Consider the following 19761-nt stretch of genomic DNA (forward strand, 5'->3'; position numbering starts at 1 on the left):
GACATCATGACAATAGTTAGATTGAAGGAGTGGATCTTGACTTTGAGATAGGTGTTTCCACTGTATTCTGAGGGAAAAATCCATACAAATGGAACAGACAGTGCTGTCTGGCCCTGTGGGGCACACAGAGTGGGAATCAGAACCCCCGTCGCCCCTCAGGTTTGTTAGTCTGGACACAGACAAAGGAGGCTTGTTGCCTCAAAACACAACTGGTCAGACAGGACTGGATTTCAAAACTGTTGGTCAGGGCAAAGCACCTCCAACCAATGGAGATGTTTTCCAGGAAAACAACTTCAATTTAGACCTCTTTAGGACACCCAGGTCTCATGGAGACCACATATTGCAACTGAAGGGAGATCAACCCAGCGACTCCAAAGGGGATTTCCTGAGTATCCACCAAGAGCAACTGCCTTTAACAGAAACACCCACACTGCCCTGGCTGTTTTCTCCCAGTCCTACGGATTTACTGTGGGAAAACTCTGCCTGTGAGGAACTGAATCCGACACAAGATGCTCCTGTCAGTGACACACATGCTGCAAGTGGTCTGGGGGAGCTAATAGCCCTCAGCGAACCATCCTCCCCCGTGAGGAGTTCAGATAGGACTGCTGACACCGACAACGCGGAGGCTGCCTCGTGGTTGGCAGATCTCCTGTCACCCTGCGAACACTCCCCCGCTCCTCTCACCCCCCCGGAGCTTGACCCACAGGGTGTCGGTGAGGAGCTGCTCCTTTTATCTCTGGGGGAGGAGGAGGACACAGGCCTCCCTCCCCCCCTGGGTGGGGAGGCTGTGTCACCTGAAACTGGGGACAAAGGTTTACTCCTCGAACCGGTGACTGATCTGCCCATGACCGGTAACATGACCCCGCTCGGTTTGCCTCCGAGTTGCCTCCCACACGTCACCTCTGTCCCCGCGAGCCGCACTAGCACGCTGTCCGAAGTTCTGGAAGGACCCATGCCTTTGTTGGACGTTACAGATGTTCCCGATTGTCACAGCAACCTCGGCAGCCTCTTCCCTGCTGGCACCACCTCTCTGAGCTGCACAGATGCACCGTCGCCGGACACTCCTGCAGAAAGGTTGGAAGGGGAAAACACATTGGCAACTTTCCCTGGAAATCTGCCTTCAGAGAACCTGGTCGAGGTTGTCTCGTCCCCTCTCTGCTCCTTGCTAATCTCAAACTCTTCGCCGGAGCCCGACACTCCTGCAGAAACGTTGGAAGGGGAAAACACATTGACAACTTTCACTGGAAATCTGCCCTCAGAGAACCTGGCCGAGGGTGTCTCGTCGCCTTTCGGTTCCTTGCTAATCTCAAACTCTTCGACGGAGCCCTCGGCCTCGACACCCAGGGCGTCCTCAGATGGCGATGCTTCTGTTCTGGGTGAATCGCCGGGTGACTGTTGCTCCGCGGAGAACGGGGAGGATCTGATGGCAGGCAGTAGTGTTTTATCTGAACCCGAGCATGAGGCCATGGCTCTGGCTCAGTGCCTGGCCACAGGTGAGCTGCACAATGAGGAAAAATGGGATGTAACACCACCCGAGGGTATGCCAGATGATGCTGCTCCTGATTCGCAAACCGGGCAGAGCGACGGGGAGGTGTTGATGCACCTGTTTGGACATTCAGATTGCCATGAAACGGATACTTTTGATTTCCCAGCTCAGGAGTCGAGCGAGTCTTCTCCTGAGCCAGGATGGACTACTGAGGAGGCGGTGGACGCCGTCTCCCTCTCCAAAATGGTGTCGGACCCCATGCACATGGTTTCCACCACGAATCAGAGCGACAGAGATGTATCCCCGCTAAAAGCTGTGTTCGATGCTTTGGACCAAGACGGAGATGGCTTCGTTCGCATTGAGGAGTTTATGGAGTTCGCTGCAGCCTATGGGGCCGATCAGGTGAGAATTCCCTTCGAGTCTTGCGTTTGTGTGCAAGTGCATGCATGCAAGTTTGTTTCCTGTCACCCAGACAGTTATTAGATTATGCATGCTAAGTGATGGTATTGCATAGCAGACCCAAGTGAGTTCCATTCACCTAAATGATTTATCATTGATTTTCCACTGTAACTCAGAGTCCTCCCTCTGATGTCACCATTGAGTGTGTCAGAATACTAAGTATGCTGACATATTTAATGTGTTTTGAAATAACATAAAGGAGCCTTGTCAAAGTTGGTAATTTTAACTGAAGCTGCATTATCTCCCGTTATGGAGAAGAGTATTATATTTAAAATATAAAGTACTGGTTCAGAATGTACAGGTGTGTATGTACTAACCCAGTGTTTCTCAACCTGTGGGTCGAGACCCCCAGGGGGGGTCCCCGGATTATTTTGGGGGGTCCCCAGATGATTAGCTTAATGTGAAACATTGTTTTCTCACTCAACAGTAAACAAACCAACATAAAGTTTAAGTGTATAAAATGTAAGGACTTTTAATACATCTAAAATGACAAAATAAACCTTGGCCAAATCGTCAAATATTAGAGGATCTGATGTAGATCTGCTGCCTTCACAATAGAACCGTGTTATACAAAATGTAATGCCTCAACTCTTAGTGCTCGTCGGTGTGGGGGGGCCCAGTTAAAATATGATTATTTTGGGGGTCGCGGCCTGAAAAGGTTGAGAACCACTGTACTAACATACAACTTGGTCTCTGATAAAACAGGGTCCACTTACCTGTTTAAATGTTTATCTTCTGTTGAATAAGTGGTGTGAGGAGGGGAGGGTTTATGTTACCCTGGCAGATAATAAAGCACTAGGAAACCTGAGCAGTGCTAGGGCTCTCGTATACACTTATAATTCAAAGCCTGTTCTGTCTAAGCACGAGAATACACAAGGCTCAGCTCGTTATATTAGGTTTTAGGCCCGATCAGTGGAAACTCTTTCCAAAAACGTTCTTCCCTTATGCTAGCAGCTCTGAATAATGGGGGTTATAGGGATTGGCTGACACATTGTAACCTTGGATTATGCTTGGATCAGTGCCTAATCTATGTTTGGTTGGTGTTGGAAGAATTAGGATTCAGGTCAGCATCCAGATAAATCTGGGGAAAAAAAACATATTGACGGTAATTAATTATGTCAGGCCTGTTACTCTTCCATATGTCAAATGACACACAGTCATTTACCCTTTGGATAATTTTGCGGGTGAGATGATAATCGCTTGTGAATTGGCTGATCTCCCCCACACACACAGAACACACATACACAGGGGCGTCACAAGGGGGGAAGTGGGACTGACTTACTAGGGCCCAAGGTGGAGGGGCCTCAATTATTTTTAATAAATTGAGGCCCCTCAATTATTTTTAATAATTGAGGCCCCTCAATTATTTTTCTCTATTGAAAAGGCGAGCTTGTAGATCTGCTATTTTTGAAAAGTCGTGAAAATGTGTGCAAATCTTTGAATTATGTACTTTTTTTTTTTACATTTGAAACTCAAATTATGCTTCTGGGGGGTCCCTGGAACTAAATATTTTGAGATGGGGGTCCGTGGCCAAATACATATAATTTTAGGGGTCCTTCACATGAAAAGGTTTGAGCACCACTGACAAAAAAGCTCGTGATTTAAAAAAAAATTGCAGATCTACAAGCTAGCAGATACAGTATACAAGCAGATATACAAGCTTGTATATCTGCCATTTTTCCATAGTTAAACCACAAAATAATGCATAATAATGCGTTCCCAGTCTAAATGGGTTAAACCCCCTCCGCCTTTGAAGAACATTCATGGGAGGCCCGCAGTGAATCCTTGTACCCAGGGCCCAGAATTTGTTGCGACACTCCTGCATACACTCATGACCCCTGTCTGTCACTCACTGTATGCTGCAGGCTCTCTTCATATTCGTGCCACATTGTGTGAAGATTGTCAGTTCAAGAGAAAAACATATGTATTCTAATAAGTGATGCTTGGATTTGCTTACATCCTATTCCAGAAAATGGTAGCCTCCCTGGTTAAATAGTAGGCTTTATTTATGTACATTACCATCGACTACTTTGTGATCCTTGTATAGTTCAGAGTAGAGTGCTGGGTTACGTGGTGTCTTGTTGTCTTCCCGTAAAAGAAGAGCTAAATCAGATCAGATTATCGTCGTCTGCCACACTCGCACAGGGAAATTTAAAATGATGTAATGTTCTTGTCTTGTCTGACTTGGCTGGTCAATGTGTTTTATTCATGATGCTTACCAGAACAAACTAGTGGACTAGTTAAAGAAAGCAGATCCACCATTTGCAAATATCAGTATCAGCTGACTCTCTCTCACAAACACGCACGCACGCACGCACGCACGCACACACACACGCACACAAGTGTAAAATGTACCTGCAAGGTCTGGAATGGATTGAAAGACTAGTTTCAACTAAGAATTGGCAACCATTATTTTACTAAAGATAGTCACAGGAATGTCTCATCATGTAAAACACGTGCAGCAGGCATTTTACTCGTGTCAATCTTTATGCTACAGGTTTTAGCATCCCAATCCATTACTTCTGGTGTTCAAGATCAAGACGACACTCAAAAGCAAGAGTGCTGTTGACAATCTTAGCTTGTTATCTTTAATTCATTCATTTGATTTGTGTATTGATGAAATAAGTCATGTACAGTATTGCCTACCTTTCGCAGGGATTGTATAGTGTGTGCCAGCGCCTACGTCATTGTAGTCCTTAGCGGCCATTTCTTGGGTAAAAACACAGGTGTTTCAATTGTTTGATTGCATAGAACTAATGCTATAGTCTAATCAGAACACCTGTTGTAAGGCTGTGTTTACCCAAGAAATGGCCGCTCTTAGAACTACATTTGGCACACCCTATAGTGCATACTGCATAGTACATATTAGATACAGTAAGCAATATGCAGATGAGATTCCTGATCAAATCTGCCAGATTGGTCATTAGAATAATCAAGATGGTGCCCATTTCTCCAGATGGACATCAAATTGCCCTCACAAAGTTGCTCCCCCCCCCCCCCCCCCCATAGAAATGCATGTAGTGAAGTTCCTGCCCACCACAGAGACTAAGTGATTTTCATACGGCAAATCAGATTTGATCAAATAGGCACGGGAGAACAACCAGGCTTTGTGTCATATTTGGACAGTTTGTCTGCTATCCACTCCCACTACCTAGATCAGTGGTTCTCAACTTGTGGGTCAGGACCCCCAGGGGGGTCCCCAAATTATTTTGGGGGGTCCCCAGATGATTAACTTAATGTGCAACATTGTTTTCTCACTCAACAGTAAACAATCCAACATAAAATGTAAGTGTATAGTGGGCATATGCACATTTCTAAAGTGACAATATAGGACTTTTTAATACCTCTAGAGGCAAGAATTGTGAAAATAGCCGATCTACATGCTCACAACGCCTCGCGTTGCGAGGCGTTGTGAGCATGTAGATCTGCTATTTTCACAATAGAACCGTGTTCTACAAAAAACATTTTTACTGGTGGTCCCCAGTTCAGATATGATTATTTTGGGGGTCGCGACCAGAAAAGGTTGAGAACCAATGACCTAGATTAGCCACTCTTAAGTTGTTTGCTGACTGTCTAGTCATAAAGGTCATGCCTTTTATTCCCTCATTCCCAGTTCAAAGTACCACCGTGGCGTGGTCTACCATGTGGCCTGCCATAGGTACCTCTGGCTCCCCACAGATGGGGCATTTAAAAAGGATTAAGAGCAGAATGTGTTTTCCCTGAGTCAGAGGATCCGTACTGTCTGACCATGACCCCACTTTGTGGGGCGGCATAGCTCAGGGGTAGAGAAACCGTTATTAGAGCACGAAGGGTTCCTGAAGGGTTCCCAGTTCGAATCCGGGCTCCCCCTGAGTTAATGTCGAAGGGTCCTTGGGCAAGACTCTGAACCCCACATTGCTCCCGGTGAGCAGGTTGGTGCCTTGCATGGTTTCCTCCGCCACCGGTGTATGAATGTGTGCGTGAATGGGTGAATGTAATGCACAATCTATGTAAAGCGCTTTGGATAAAAGCGCTATATAAATGCACCATTTACTTTGCAATGATGGAGAAGGGGCAGGGCTTTGCTCAACTAGGGCTGTCACAATTATTACATAATCGTCTAATCACAATTATTTGACACAATCGCAATTATTTTGTGATAATCGTCATAATCGTTGTTAAAAATGTTCAAACATTTAAAAAATAGTGGAAATAGCAGAGCTACATGTTCACACATTTTAGTGTGTGTACATGTACAGTATGTAGCAATATATTTGTTTTTGTAATTTTTGAATAATTGACTTTTTTCAGAAAACCTTAGGTCAGGCCTAAATGGGTTAAAGTGTAAGGTTGTCAAATATGCTCAAATGTCCTTAATTTCTTTGTATATTTGGGTTATGTGTCATATCTGCCATGTGCAACTTCAAAGCCTACAAGCCAAACCGAAATGTAATTGTCAACGACAAAAACACAATTAAATCGTTAACCGCAATTATTTGAGTGACAATTAATCGTCGTGTAAAATTTCATAATCGTGACAGCCCTATGCTCAACACAGACCCATATCATTTCTATGTCTTGTTTTGGTGGGAAGTACCTATGACTAGGAATTTCTCTCTGCTCAGAGGTATAGGACGCGGTATTATATCTTTCCGTGGCTGGTTGGTTTCTGTGGAATTGACATGCTGTAAGATGTGTACTGTAGTGCTAGTGTTCAGACCGTGGTATCTCTTCCCAGAAAGATTTGTTTTGTGTGGAGGCTCTAACAAGATTGTGCAGATAGATTACGTTGCGTATGACTCCAGATATTGGATGTCTGGCCTGGGTTCCAAAACCTAGTGAGTCTGTGTTCTCACAGTCACTGGGTCTCAGCTTTCTTTCTGACTGAGAGAGAGACGGGGGGCTTAAGCTTTGTTTTTTTCTTCATTAACAAAAATCAAGCAAGCAGCAGACAGACTTATCTTCAGAATTTGAAGAATGTTATGTAATGACATTGGGGTGCATTACCCTGAGAACCTCGGGAAGGCTCATGCACTCTAATCTTACAAGGCCTCCACCCAACTTTGAATTCCCTTGTTTGAGACTTTGTCAAATTAAAGCTATTGAAAACGCAAATTATTTGACATCTTTACAATGAGCAGGTGCACGTTCATATTTCAAAGATTTTACTGGGAGGCTCTCTCCATTCCGACATGTCACCACTCCGAAATTGACTTCTTATTGTCGGAGTGGCGACACTCCCATAGGCCTAAGGTTTAGGGTTAGGGTTAGAGATAGGGTTAGTGTCGGAATGGAGACATGTCGGAAAGGAGACTAGTCGGAGTGGAGAGATGCACCCGATTTTACTGTGTATCACACTTTGGTTTGCTTTACCTCCACTCCTTAGGGTTCAGATTAAGAACAATCTGTAACTATAACGTGTGCTCCGGAGCGCAGATCTCCGCCAGGCCATGTTGCCTACCCAGGAAGCTGTGGGAGGACGTTTGTACAACAGACAGTGCAACCTTTAGCGTTTGGGGTGCCCCTTATGGGCAGAATTAAAAGCACTTTTGGGGGGGTGCGCTATAGAGGCCCATGCAAGTCCAATTTGGGGATTATTAAATGTTGCGTTAATTACAGCAGCCCCTAGCACCACCATGATGAGACAATGGGTGCGTTCGGAAATGTGCACCGGGTGTGTGCTCGGTGTAGTGAGTGCAGTGGGCGTGACTTTGTAGAGTGCGTTCAGTGTGGCTTATTTACGAACGACCAGTTTTAACAGGCAGCTGTTAGCTTTTTCACTCTGAGCTCCGAAGGTAAACGTTCTGAAAGCAGCAGTTGCTAACGTAACGTTGATATTGAAAGGAGATATAATTCATAACATTGGCATACCTGCTGTTAATTTACATGTTGATGTGTGTGAAACTATCAAGCCCAAACGACCAATAAAGATGTAAATGCTGCAGACAGTGCAACCTTTAGCGTTTGGGGTGGCCCTTATGGGCAGAATTAAAAGCACTTTTGGGGGTGTGCGCTATAGAGGCCCATGCAAGTCCAATTTGGGGATTATTAAATGTTGCGTTAATGCCATATTTTATAAGAAATAAACCCCACCACCCACAATTTTGTGAATGTAATTGCAGGCAAACCGTATGAATGATCGAAACCCTGTTTGGTTATTGTCAGATATCGCAAAAGGACTAATAGGATGAAAAACAATGTTTTTGCAACAAGCTGTAGCATTTGTAGCAAAAGCGATTTTGGCTCTGTGTTGTTATTCGTGGGATGCGAACTGGAGACCTTCTGTTAATTTCCAGGTGGCCTCTACCTACTTGATTACAGCAGCCCCTAGCACCACCATGATGAGACAATTTGAAATATCTGTGGTTTCACGGTGCCAATTGGTCCAGCGGTGCCCAATCAGGCATTGACACTAAGGCTTGCCCACCTGCCCCCGGCAGGTAAATAAAACCTTAGGGCAGGTGAAGTTTGCTTTCAGGTTGCCCAACCGGGCAAGTGCTTGTTTGAGAAGGGGACACAACCGTCTATAAACACAACATCTAAACACCTGAACGTGGCCAGAGCGCTCTGTATTCTGGTATGTGGAATAGAGCACTGTTTACCTATAATGTGTTGTTTTCACTGTTGCTAGTACACTTAAAAATATAAAATGGGTGTGCGTGTGAACCCATAGTCATATTCAGTCATAGGAATTCAGGTATTTGGATTAAGAAAATTGTATGACAGTTTTTATCGTAGAGCCCCAGAAAGTAAAAAAAATAAGGTTTAAATTGAACCATAATTCAAATTTTACCTATCATTTTATAATGCAAAATTTACTTTTCGGGCATGTGGGCTTGACTTTTGGCAAGTAGAACATGACCTGTACTTGCCCGACTGGCAAGTGCCTCTGAGACCTTAGTGTCAATCCCTCCCAATATTAGCTGCTCACAGACACACGGAAGCCAATCTCTGCCACCTGACACTTCGGCCTGGTGGAGATGATAACCCTTTGTGGTAATGAAAGTATTTTAACGGTGGTTCCTTAAAGGTGTCGGTGATACACCATGCATTTAAAAAGTATTTATGTCATATTGTTTATGGCTTTTGTGAACACCTGGGGTGTTTTTAAGTTGCTCAATTCACTATTTGTATATATAAATTTTATGAGAGACACCCTTTTCTATGCAAACCCATCGTAACTTCAAACTCCATTTTAACCATGATGAATTAATTTAAAACACCCGTCCTTGGTTCTGATGCCCTCCTAATACATTTTCTTTTTTTCATTTCCACTATCAAATTACAAAAACTATTATTAAATTGTTTAGTTCATGGGGTTGAGACTATAATATTTATTTATTTATTTGCTTATTTTTAGTGTTATTTTAAGTAACTTTACCAATAACTGTATTTTCCTCTGTGGTAAAGGCTTGCTGCCAAATGTCTTATGTAGCAAGGAGGGGAAAAAAAGGCATTATTTGTTGTCATACCCTAGGCCAGCACTATGGGCACAGTCTACTGTACCCGTTTCCTTCTGTACCACAGAAAGGGAGATTGCAGGGAGGTATTGATATCAGATTTTTGCATGCATGTCCTGAACATTGTGTTTGCGCCTCTGTGCACGGAATGCAAATCTTCCACCCCAGAACCATTCCAGGAAGAAGTACGGCCAGTTCAGTGAAATGGAACTAACACGCACGCAAATTAATATGTAATGGAAATTGTATATGCATTGCATCTAAATGTTTGCCACGGAGAGCAAGTATCACCAAGCAGAAGCTTATCGTCGTTGTCGGGTGGAAACCTCGTATGTCCAAAACCATTTGTTTTTTATATCATTTAAAAAAGTGAACAAAACTAGTGAAAACAGCCGATCTACAAGCACACAACGCCTCGCACCCGCGAGATCGGCTGTTTTCACTACTTTTGTGCGACGGCCTTGTATGATGAAGCAGGGCTTTACTTTGCGAAAAAATGTACAAATTGGACACTTGGAGATACGAGGTTTCTGCCCGACAGTGACGTTATGCTACTGAAGTTATATGCTACTGTGTTTACTGAAGTATTTCATATGTGTGAGAAAACATGATGCTGGCCTATCATAATGCAATTCCCACAGACAAACTGTTATATTTCAGGTTTGTAATCAGATACCCGGCATAAACATAAGCTGATCAATAAAGAGTATCCCAATAGTGGAAACGTTTTCTACCATCAGTCTTAAGTTACATTCGCTGGGTCAGGAAAGCAGCCATTCATGATGATTCATTGATATTACTTGGAAGTATTTGTACGTGTCATTTTCTGGCGTTTGTCTTGTAACCTGCATCGCAGTTTAAAGATTTAGTTCACCCAAAAATAACCCCAATAACTTGAATTCATGGATATTTTTTAGTTTTCGTCGCATTCCTAAGCCAATAATTTGATGTCCAGCAGTGGTTCCCTATGGAGACACAAAGAGCCTGCTTTGTTCCCTATGGAGACACAAAGATCCTGCTTTGTTCCCTATGGAGACACAAAGATCCTGCTTTGTTCCCTATGGAGACACAAAGAGTCTCCTCAAATGATTGGATTAGGAATGCGACAAAAACATCTATGAATTCAAGTCTGCATGGGGTGCAGTGTTGTTTTTCACAGCAAATTTGGATTTAGTTTTAGTCAGTCTTTTGAATAAAATGTAATTTAGTTTTAGTCATAATTTAGTCACCTGAAAAGTCTACGGTCTACGGTAATTTTAGTCGACTAATTAAATATCATAAGATTTTAGGCGACTAAATCTACAGTTGATTTATTCAACTGAAATGTATTTTGGCAGGCCTTGATGGCATCGTAATGACTGGTTTTACACTTGTGTGCTGAAAATAGCCGATCTACAAGCTCACAACGCGTCGCGCTGCGAGCTTGTAGATCGGCTATTTTCAGCACGCAACACCTGAGAGCAACCAAACATAAAATGACTCTCTTCTCCACTAGTCCCTCCCTAAGTCTAAGTCTCCCTAAGTTTTAGTCTAGTTTTTATTTTGTTGACGAAATTGTCAATATACTGTATTTAGTCGTAGTTTTAGTCATCACAGCTTAGATTTTATTTATTTTTTATTTTGTTTTCGTCAGTGAAAAAGACGCAGTCGACAAACATTTTTCGTCATAGTTTTAGTCGACAAAATCAATACTGATGGGGTGATTAATCGATAGAGGGGAAAAAAATTAATGCTTGACCCATCAACAAACACCGCTCTGTGCTTCGTAAACGGCAGAAATCACTATGGTTCTCGGAGGCGAAATGTCATCCAAAAGGGAGGGCTCGGGCCGTACAGTATCTGGGAATTCACTGGCCCGAAAAGGAGAATTTCAAACTGCCACTCATGGGATTTGTACCCTGATTGTGCACAAAAGCCCTTGGAGCTTGCATTGTGTGGTCACAGCTCTGTTGTCCGTCCAGGGACCCCTCCCTCCCCTCTCTGGCCAGTGTGGCCCGGGCTGCTTTTATCTGCCGGCGCTCTAATCCTCAGTGGAATGTCCCCTTGGCCTGAAAACGCCCCTCTCCGGACCACTGTTGTGTGTGTCTGGGACGCATGTTGCATTTGCCATTTAACCCATTTTAGGCATAGAAACGCTTTAACCAGTGAAAAATAGCAGATATACAAGCTCACAGCGCGGCACCGAGTGCCGCGCTTGCGAGCTTGTAGATCTGCTATTTTTGAAAAAGTCGTGAAAGTGTGTGTAAATCTTTGAATATATGTATTTTTAAAGCGAACGTTTGTAACTCAAATTTGTTTTCGGGGGGTCCCTGGAACTAGATATTTTGAGATGCGGGTCCGTGGCCATAATAAATATCAGTTTGGGGGTCCTTCACATGAAAAGGTTTGAGAACCACTGACATGGTAGTCTCTCAAGAACAGACCAACTGAGCTCCATTTAAGTGAAAAGGACCTTTTCTTTGACGATGGCTGGCCAGATTGCTGATATAGAAACATAGGTTTTTCAAAAAAAACCTTAGAAGGATTCAAAAGACACTTATAGAATCGGGTCACTTGGGACACTTATAGAATTTTCACGATTTTTCAAAAATAGCAGATCTACAAGCTGTGAGCTTGTATATCTGCTATTTTTCAATAGTTAAAGCATAAAATAATGATACACAAAATGTGTACCTGTTCTAAATGGGTTAAAAAAAGATGCAGGCACCACCAGGCCTTGTCTGACTCTCTGACCATACAGTACTTTGTAGGCGAGTTTGGCTTACAGCCCTGTGAGACGGTTAACAGCGTTTTGTCCATGGGCCATTATAAAAATACCCCCCATTTGGGGAGGGGGGAGGGGGAAGGACTCCCACTAGGGGTATTCATCTCCAGGGACGTGCTGGCCATTGGGAGAAGCGGGACAACTCCCGAACGGCCGGTTCATTCCCGGCCGGTCCAGGCCGGCCATTAGCCTAATTCACGGCCCGCCCACTAAGCATCCCACGGGTGCTGAAGTCACATTTTGAAGGGGTAAATCCTACCATAGCCTATGGAGTTAGCACAGAAATCGCAAATTTAATGCAATTTCCGAATAGTAAAGTATAAAATACGGCTAGCATGATCAAGAACACAAGATACTAAACGGCACAAAGCACTATAATTTACTTTACTGTTAGAAATAATGATTTGTTGGCTTTAAGTCCAGTATAGTTTCCCCTTCTAAATTGAAGTCAGCACCCGTGGAAAACTGAGAAACGGAAGTAGGTGGGCGGGCCGTGAATAAGGCTAATTAGGAAAAGATTTAAAATAAAATGTCGCTCTCTATAGCGCGCAATGAGGGCCTCTACAACTCTTTTTCCCTGGCTGAATCAGGGGCCCAGCATGTCCCTGTTTATCTCCCTGGGGTTAAGTACAACGGTGGTCTGTGTGGGGGCGGTCAGGCGTTAGCTCTGGCCCGGCACTGATTAGACAACAACAAGAGAATACAGAAAAAAGAAACGATGCCTTCGCTGCTCCGCTAAGTGGTGGAAGGACAGGGCCGTTGTGGTCCAAGGAGGGCAGAGCTCCTACAGTTATCGTCTCTCGCTGTCCCACTGTCATGAGAGGGAAGGCCAAAGTTGTCTCTAGAACAGGGGTTCCCAAACCTTTTTGTCTCAGGGCACCCATAAATATTTTTTTTAATCCGAGGCACCCCAACATTATAATTTTCACGCCCAGCACCTTATATTTATAGCATATCGTCATTGTCGGGTGGTAACCTTGTATGTCCAAAACCGTTTGTTTTGTATTTATCATCTATAAAATGTACTAAACTAGTGAAAACAGCAGATCTACAAGCACACGATGCGAGGCGTTGTGTGCTTGTAGATCTGCTGTTTTCACTAGTTTTGTGCGACAGTCTTGTATGATGCAAGGCTTTGCTTTACCAAAAGACATACACATTTGAAACTTGGAGATACGAGGTTTCTGCCCGACAGTGACCATATTTTAGTGATTATATTGCGAAGAAAATGTTGAGATAATAGCCATTTTGGTTAGAACTGACTGAAAATAACTTTGTACATGTTTAAAATGATACTAAATATTTTTGTGTCCAAGTGGCCAAATAAATTCCAAATATTATCAAATTATCTCGCGGCACCCCTGGACTGCCATCACGGCACCCAAGGGTGCCCCGTCACCCACTTTGAAAACCCCTGCTCTAGAACAGTGGTTCTCCACCTTTTCAGCCTTCAGGCTGCCACCCCCAAAATAAGCATATTTTAACAGGGGACCCCCCCACCCTGACGAGCACTAGTTGAGTTGAGGCATTACAATTTCTCTAATATTTGACAATATGGCCAATGTTAAATTTGTGAGGTATTTAGAGGTATTAAAAGGGTCTTAAAAGTCCTTAAAGTCTTTAGAAATGTGCAGATACCCTCTACACTTGCAGTATATTGGTTTGTTTACTGTTGAGTGAGAAAACAATGTTTCACATTAAGCCAATTATCTGGGGACCCCCCAAAATCCCACAGGTTGAGATGAGAACCACTGTTTTAGGATATTTTGTGGTTGTTGTGATCAGTGGTGTAAAAAGTATGTTTTGCTTAAGTAAAAGTATCAGTACTGCTATGCTTGTAGATCGGCTATTATCAAATAGCAAATGGTATAAAATAGGGCTAAAGAGGTTTATGTATGTTTTATAATATTATAATTTATATCTGCAAAGTGACTAGTAACTAAAGTTTTCAAATAAATGTAGTAAATAGAGTAAAAGTACAATATTTGGATCCGAGATGTCGTAGAGTAGAAGTAAAAGTATTGGAAATACTCAAGTAAAGTACAAATACCTCAAAATTGTACTTGAGTAAATTACTTTCTAAGTAAATGTACTTAGTTACTTTACAACACTGTGATGCTTTTTGCTCATTTGGTACTATAGTCCAGTGTTTCTCAACCACTGTGCCTGGGGACCTTTGGTGTGCCCCTGAGAAGGGTCAAGTGTGCCCCTTGAAACTGCTTGAAAGCCAGTATTGTATTTATCATTTTAAAAATGATTTTAAACTAGTGAAAAAAGCCGATCTACAAGCACACAACGCCTCGCACCGCGAGGCGTTGTGTGCTTGTAGATCTGCTGTTTTCACTACTGTTGTGCGACAGCCTTGTATGATGAAGCAGGGCTTTACTTTGCGAAGAAACATACTCATTTGAAACTTGGAGATACAAGGTTTCTTCCCGACAGTGACGATATTTACACCCCCGTATTATGTTGGTGTGCCCATGGATTCTTGGGACATGAAAAGTGTGCCCATGCAGAAAAAAGGTTGAGAAACACTGCTGCAGTTACTCAGCCTAAATCAACTGTAGACCATTACAATATATTATTATAGAAAAAAAAGAAATACAAATAAAATAAAGTATTATTGTTCAGAGGGGGAAAAGTTAACTGATGCGAAAGTCAACCTCCGCACTTAGTCGTTAGCGATGCAAGCGTACACAATGAAGGAATCCCCTAGATTTTCTCACCTCATCTCACCTCACCCAGAAGAGTTGTCTTTTGAATAGTGAGCGGAGCATGGAAGCAAATGATTTCCTGTGTACCATGATGTAATTTTCCGAGGTGGGTAAAATGAAAGCCGCTGTATGTGACAAGCATAGAAACCCCTGACGCTATTTTAATCTCCTCCTGCCTTCGCTCAAGCTCTTTTTGAAACTAACAACAAATTCCAACCGTTTTTAAACCCCCATATTTCTTACACCGACGCAACCACTAAACCAACAAACAGCCCACCTACAGGAGTTTATGGGGATCTGCATGGCGGAGGTGGGTCGCACAAGCCTAACTGCAGTGGTGTAAAGTAAATAAGTACATTTGCTTAAAGGGGCACTCCGCCACTTTTCAACCTATGTTCATATAATTGGTCCTCACTCAAAAATAGCTTTTTTTTTTTTTTTTCTCAGAGGAGGGCTGTGGGCTGGTCAGAAACCCATCGTCTTGTGACATCATCGATTGCCAATCCAGCTTATAGAAACTGCAGGCTTTCTATTCCTGAAAAGTTGCAATTTTAAAGTGGAAGCCATTGTTCTCGCGATAATAAAAATCGAAATATTCTTTTCAAAAATATTGATTCATTTTTTTTATTTATTTTTTAATTATGATGTCACAAGACGATGGATTCTCCTAGGAGACTTGGACTGAGTAGAATTTCTTTATTTGATATTTTATCATGAACATTAGTGAGGACCTATTATATGAAGACAGGTTGAAAAGTGGTGAACTACCCCTACAATTATGAGGTATTTGTACTTGAGCATTTCTAATTTCCAATACTTAACTTCTACTCCACTACATCTCAGATGCAAATATTGTACTTTTACTCCACTACATTTATTTGAAAACTTACTAGTTACTAGTAAGTTACTAGTGAGTTACTAGTTGCTTTGCAGGTATAAATTATAATATTATAAAACATACATTAACCACTTTAGCCCTATTCTATACCTAGGCTATTCTTGTAACAGACTAATTATATATTGTAGTATTGATACTTTTCCCTAAGTAGGAAATGTGAGTTCTTTTTCCACCACTGCCTAACTGTAACATTGTGGTGTGAGCCCCTCCTCCGTGTCTCTCACTACAGCTGGATTTAATTCATTTAGGCCTAGAATTATTGAATGCTTTAACCAGTGAAAAATAGCAGATATACAGCGAGCTTGTAGATCTGCTATTTTTGAAAAAGTCGTGAAAATGTGTGCAAATCTTTGAATATATGTATTTTCAAAGTGAACATTTGTAACTCAAATTTTGCTTCTGGGGGGTCCCTGGAACTAAATATTTTGAGATGGGGGTCCGTGGCCAAATAAATATCATTTTGGGGGTCCTTCACATGAAAAGGTTTGAGAACCACTGACATAGTAGTCTCTCAAGAACAGACCAACTGAGCTCCATTTAAGTGAAAAGGACCTTTTCTTTGACGATGGCTGGCCAGATTGCCGACATAGAAACGTAGGTTTTTCAAAAAATCTTAGAAGGATTCAAAAGACACGTATAGAATCGGGTAAAAATTCAAATTTTCACGACTTTTCAAAAATAGCAGATCTACAAGCTCGCAGCTGTGAGCTTGTATATCTGCTATTTTTCAATAGTTAAAGCATAAAATAATGATACACAAAAGGTGTACCCGTTTTAAATGGGTTAATTCATTGAGCCCAGATCAGCAGTCGTAAGACTCTCAGGATAAGTCGATGTAGAGATTTATCAGGAGTTTTAGCAAATAAGCTGCGTGAGTTGGGAGCTCAGCTTGGCTAAGTAGATCAACTTTTGCGTGGAGGTTGGGGGTGTGTAACCGATACAAAAAGGGCCTTAACTTTAGAACAGGGGTTCCCAAACGTTTTTGTCTCAGGGCACCCCATGAATATTGTTTTAATCCGAGGCACCCCTACATTATAATGTTCACTCCCAGCACCTTATATTTATATAATATCGTCATTGTCGGGTGGAACCTTGTATGTCCAAAACCGTTTTGTATTTATCATCTATAAAATGTACAAAACTAGTGAAAACAGCCGATCTACAAGTACACAACGCGTGTGCTTGTGTGTGCCTGTTTTCACTAGTTTTGTGTGACAGTCTTGTATGATGAAGCAGGGCTTTGCTTTACCAAAAGACGTACACATTTGAAACTTGGAGATACGAGGTTTCTGCCCGACAGTGACGATATTTTAGTGATTATGTTGCGAGGAAAACGTTGAGATAATAGCCATTTTGGTTGGAACTGACTGAAAATAACTTTGTACTTCAAGTTTAAAATGATACTAAATGTTTTTTCAAGTGTCCAAATAAATTCCAAATACTATCAAATGATCTCACGGCACCCCTGGACTGCCGTCGCGGCGGCACCCCAGGGTGCCCCGTCACCCACTTTGAAAACCCCTGCTTTAGAAGCCCCTCGCAAAGTGAAAGTTTCATGAAATGACCATGTTCACAGTGTGTGCGAACTTTCTCGGGGCTCAAGTGAGTCTCGACCACAGAAACCTCACCCCACATACTGTCAGGCTTCCACCCAGCTAATTTTGTCAATGATACACTGCTAAAACGACGGCATAATGATGAGTTAGTGAAAATTTTGCAATGCACCACATTTGGCTCACTCTGTCATTTGTGCAAACACATTTTGATTGCTAGGGGCCACCGGTTGTTCTCCAGATATAGGCATAGGTCTCTAGACCCAATCTGACTAGCCATCGTCAAAGAAAAGGTCGATTCCTTTTCACTTGAGCTCAGTTGTAACTCGAGCTCAGTTGGTCTGTTCTTGAGAGCCTATAGTCTAGACCTGAATCCCGCATGCCAGATTGCTAAACATTATTTTCCAAAAATGTTTCCCTCCTTTTTTCTCCCAATGTAGACATTATGCCAATTCCCAGTTTTACCAAGGGGTGGGCGATATGGTGATAAATCGTTGAGACGATACAATGTCTCCACGATATGCCTTTTCAGAGATATCGTATATATCGTGATACAATGAGGGAGCCTTATAAACAATCCGGTTGAATTGTTAATACAGAGATTCATTGCAGAATTCATTTAAACCTGCATTTTGGTCTAAATCATCATTCTCAAACTTTAAAATGTCAAGGTCTCCCCTTAACTCTGACAGTATACAAATGAAACCAAATGGAACCGTAAGGGTCCATTTGGTTTCATTTGTATACTGTCAGAGTTACATACTAGGATCAATTTAGACCTCCCAAAAGGAACCCAGAGAGTCCCTGGAATCCACTTTGAGGACCACTGGTCTAAATGGTCTGTTACTCCTTTTTTCTTTTAGTTTTTGTTACCTTAAGTTGTACTGTAGGTGGTTGTACTGTTAAGTAACTTGAAAAATAACCATAAAAAACCAACATGGAAAAATAATTGTGATAAGATTGTGTATCATGATACAGCTTGGGAAAATATCGTGATATTGTATTTTTCCATATTTTCCACCCCAATGTTGTTTTTGACAGCAAATTTTGATTTAGTTTTAGTCATAATTTAGTCACCTGAAAAGCTTTAGTTTTAGTCAAGTTTTAGTCGACTAAATATCATGACGTTTTTAGGCGACTAAATCTACAGTTGATTTAATCAACTGAAATGTATTTTGGCAGGCCTTGATGGCATCGTAATGACTGGTTTTACACTTGGTTGTGTGCTGAAAATAGCCGATCTACAAGCTCACAGAGCGCGACGCGCTGTGAGCTTGTAGATCTGCTATTTTCAGCACGCAACACCTGAGAGCAACCAAACATAAAATGACTCTCTTCTCCACTAGTCCCTCCCTAACGTTTTAGTCTAGTTTTTATTTTGTTTACGAAATTGTCAATATATTTAGTCTTAGTTTTAGTCATCACAGCTTAGTTTTTATTTTGCTTTTATTTCGTTTCCGTGAGTGAAAACGCAGTCAACGAAAGTTTTTCGTCATAGTTTTAGTCGACAAAATCAACACTGGCCCACCCCTAGTTTTACCCCCACACTTTTAGTCCCTGTCATAACCTTTACGGTTGGTTATGTGGGAGGCTGTAGACAACCATGTGTCGCCTCTGATACGCATGTATTTGGAGGAACATGCTATCTGACCCAGCTCTCCAACTCTCGCCGGTCGACTTGTCTCCAACAAGTCGACCGGCCAACCAATGAAAGAGAGAATTCTCCCCTGCCGGTTTCCCTCTCTCGAATACAGGCAACAGACTCTATATGCACAGCAGCCATGTTGTAAAGAAAGTGGGCCCCTTCCTTACTTCCTTCACAGGTGTATCAAATGATACTGATTAAGGCTCTGTTCCATTCTGGTCAAACAGAGTCAGGGTGCTGGTATTGCATGTTGGCTCACTGGAAACACCAGTGGGTCTTGAGGGAGTTCCAAATGGACCCTTATGGTCTATAATTCTGAGAGTGTTCAAATTATTACACTCTCAGAGTTATGATGGTCCTTGAAATGAAACGGCCGATGAGATACTCCACTTTTAGAGCCCAGTTTAAATCGTTTCTGTTTGGGGTGTTACAACATCTCGGCAGCACCGAACAGCTTAATGACGGTACCGATGTTTCCTGTTGAGATTGGCACCCAGGTTTTATTTTTCATCTCACTCACGTCACTTTGTCTGCTGACCTCACTCAGCAACAAAATAAACAGTGAATAAACTAAAATAAAACAATTCACAGGAGGCAAGCAGTGATCACCCCATGAGATGCACTGCAATGTAGTTTCAAACGCAAAAATAAGAAGACACGTGTGACATGTGTGATCTGGGCAGCTTGCCCCAGGAAATGTGCCAATCTCAATAGGAAACAATGGTACCTGCCCAGTCTACATGTGTTTCTGTGCATACGTGTCTGTGTGTGTGTTAGGCTAAGTGTTTTTTTCTTTTCTTTTG

At 42.3% G+C, this 19761-nt stretch overlaps 1 protein-coding gene across 1 annotated transcript in view; it reads left to right on the forward strand.

Annotated features, from left to right (window-relative positions):
- Positions 1 to 88: 88 nt before the first annotated feature.
- The window catches only part of rab11fip3 (RAB11 family interacting protein 3 (class II)), a gene marked incomplete at its 5' end in the record, with an annotated part of 79984 nt that continues 60311 nt past the window's right edge, over positions 89 to 19761 (forward strand). Inside the window, one exon of the mRNA XM_080747520.1 lies at positions 89 to 1888. Coding sequence (XP_080603646.1) covers positions 89 to 1888 — 1800 coding nt within the window. The remainder of the gene's footprint in view (positions 1889 to 19761) is intronic.

Source organism: Nannobrachium achirus (assembly GCF_963921795.1).
Source record: "Nannobrachium achirus genome assembly, chromosome: 18".
NCBI classification, from domain to species: Eukaryota; Metazoa; Chordata; class Actinopteri; order Myctophiformes; family Myctophidae; genus Nannobrachium; species Nannobrachium achirus.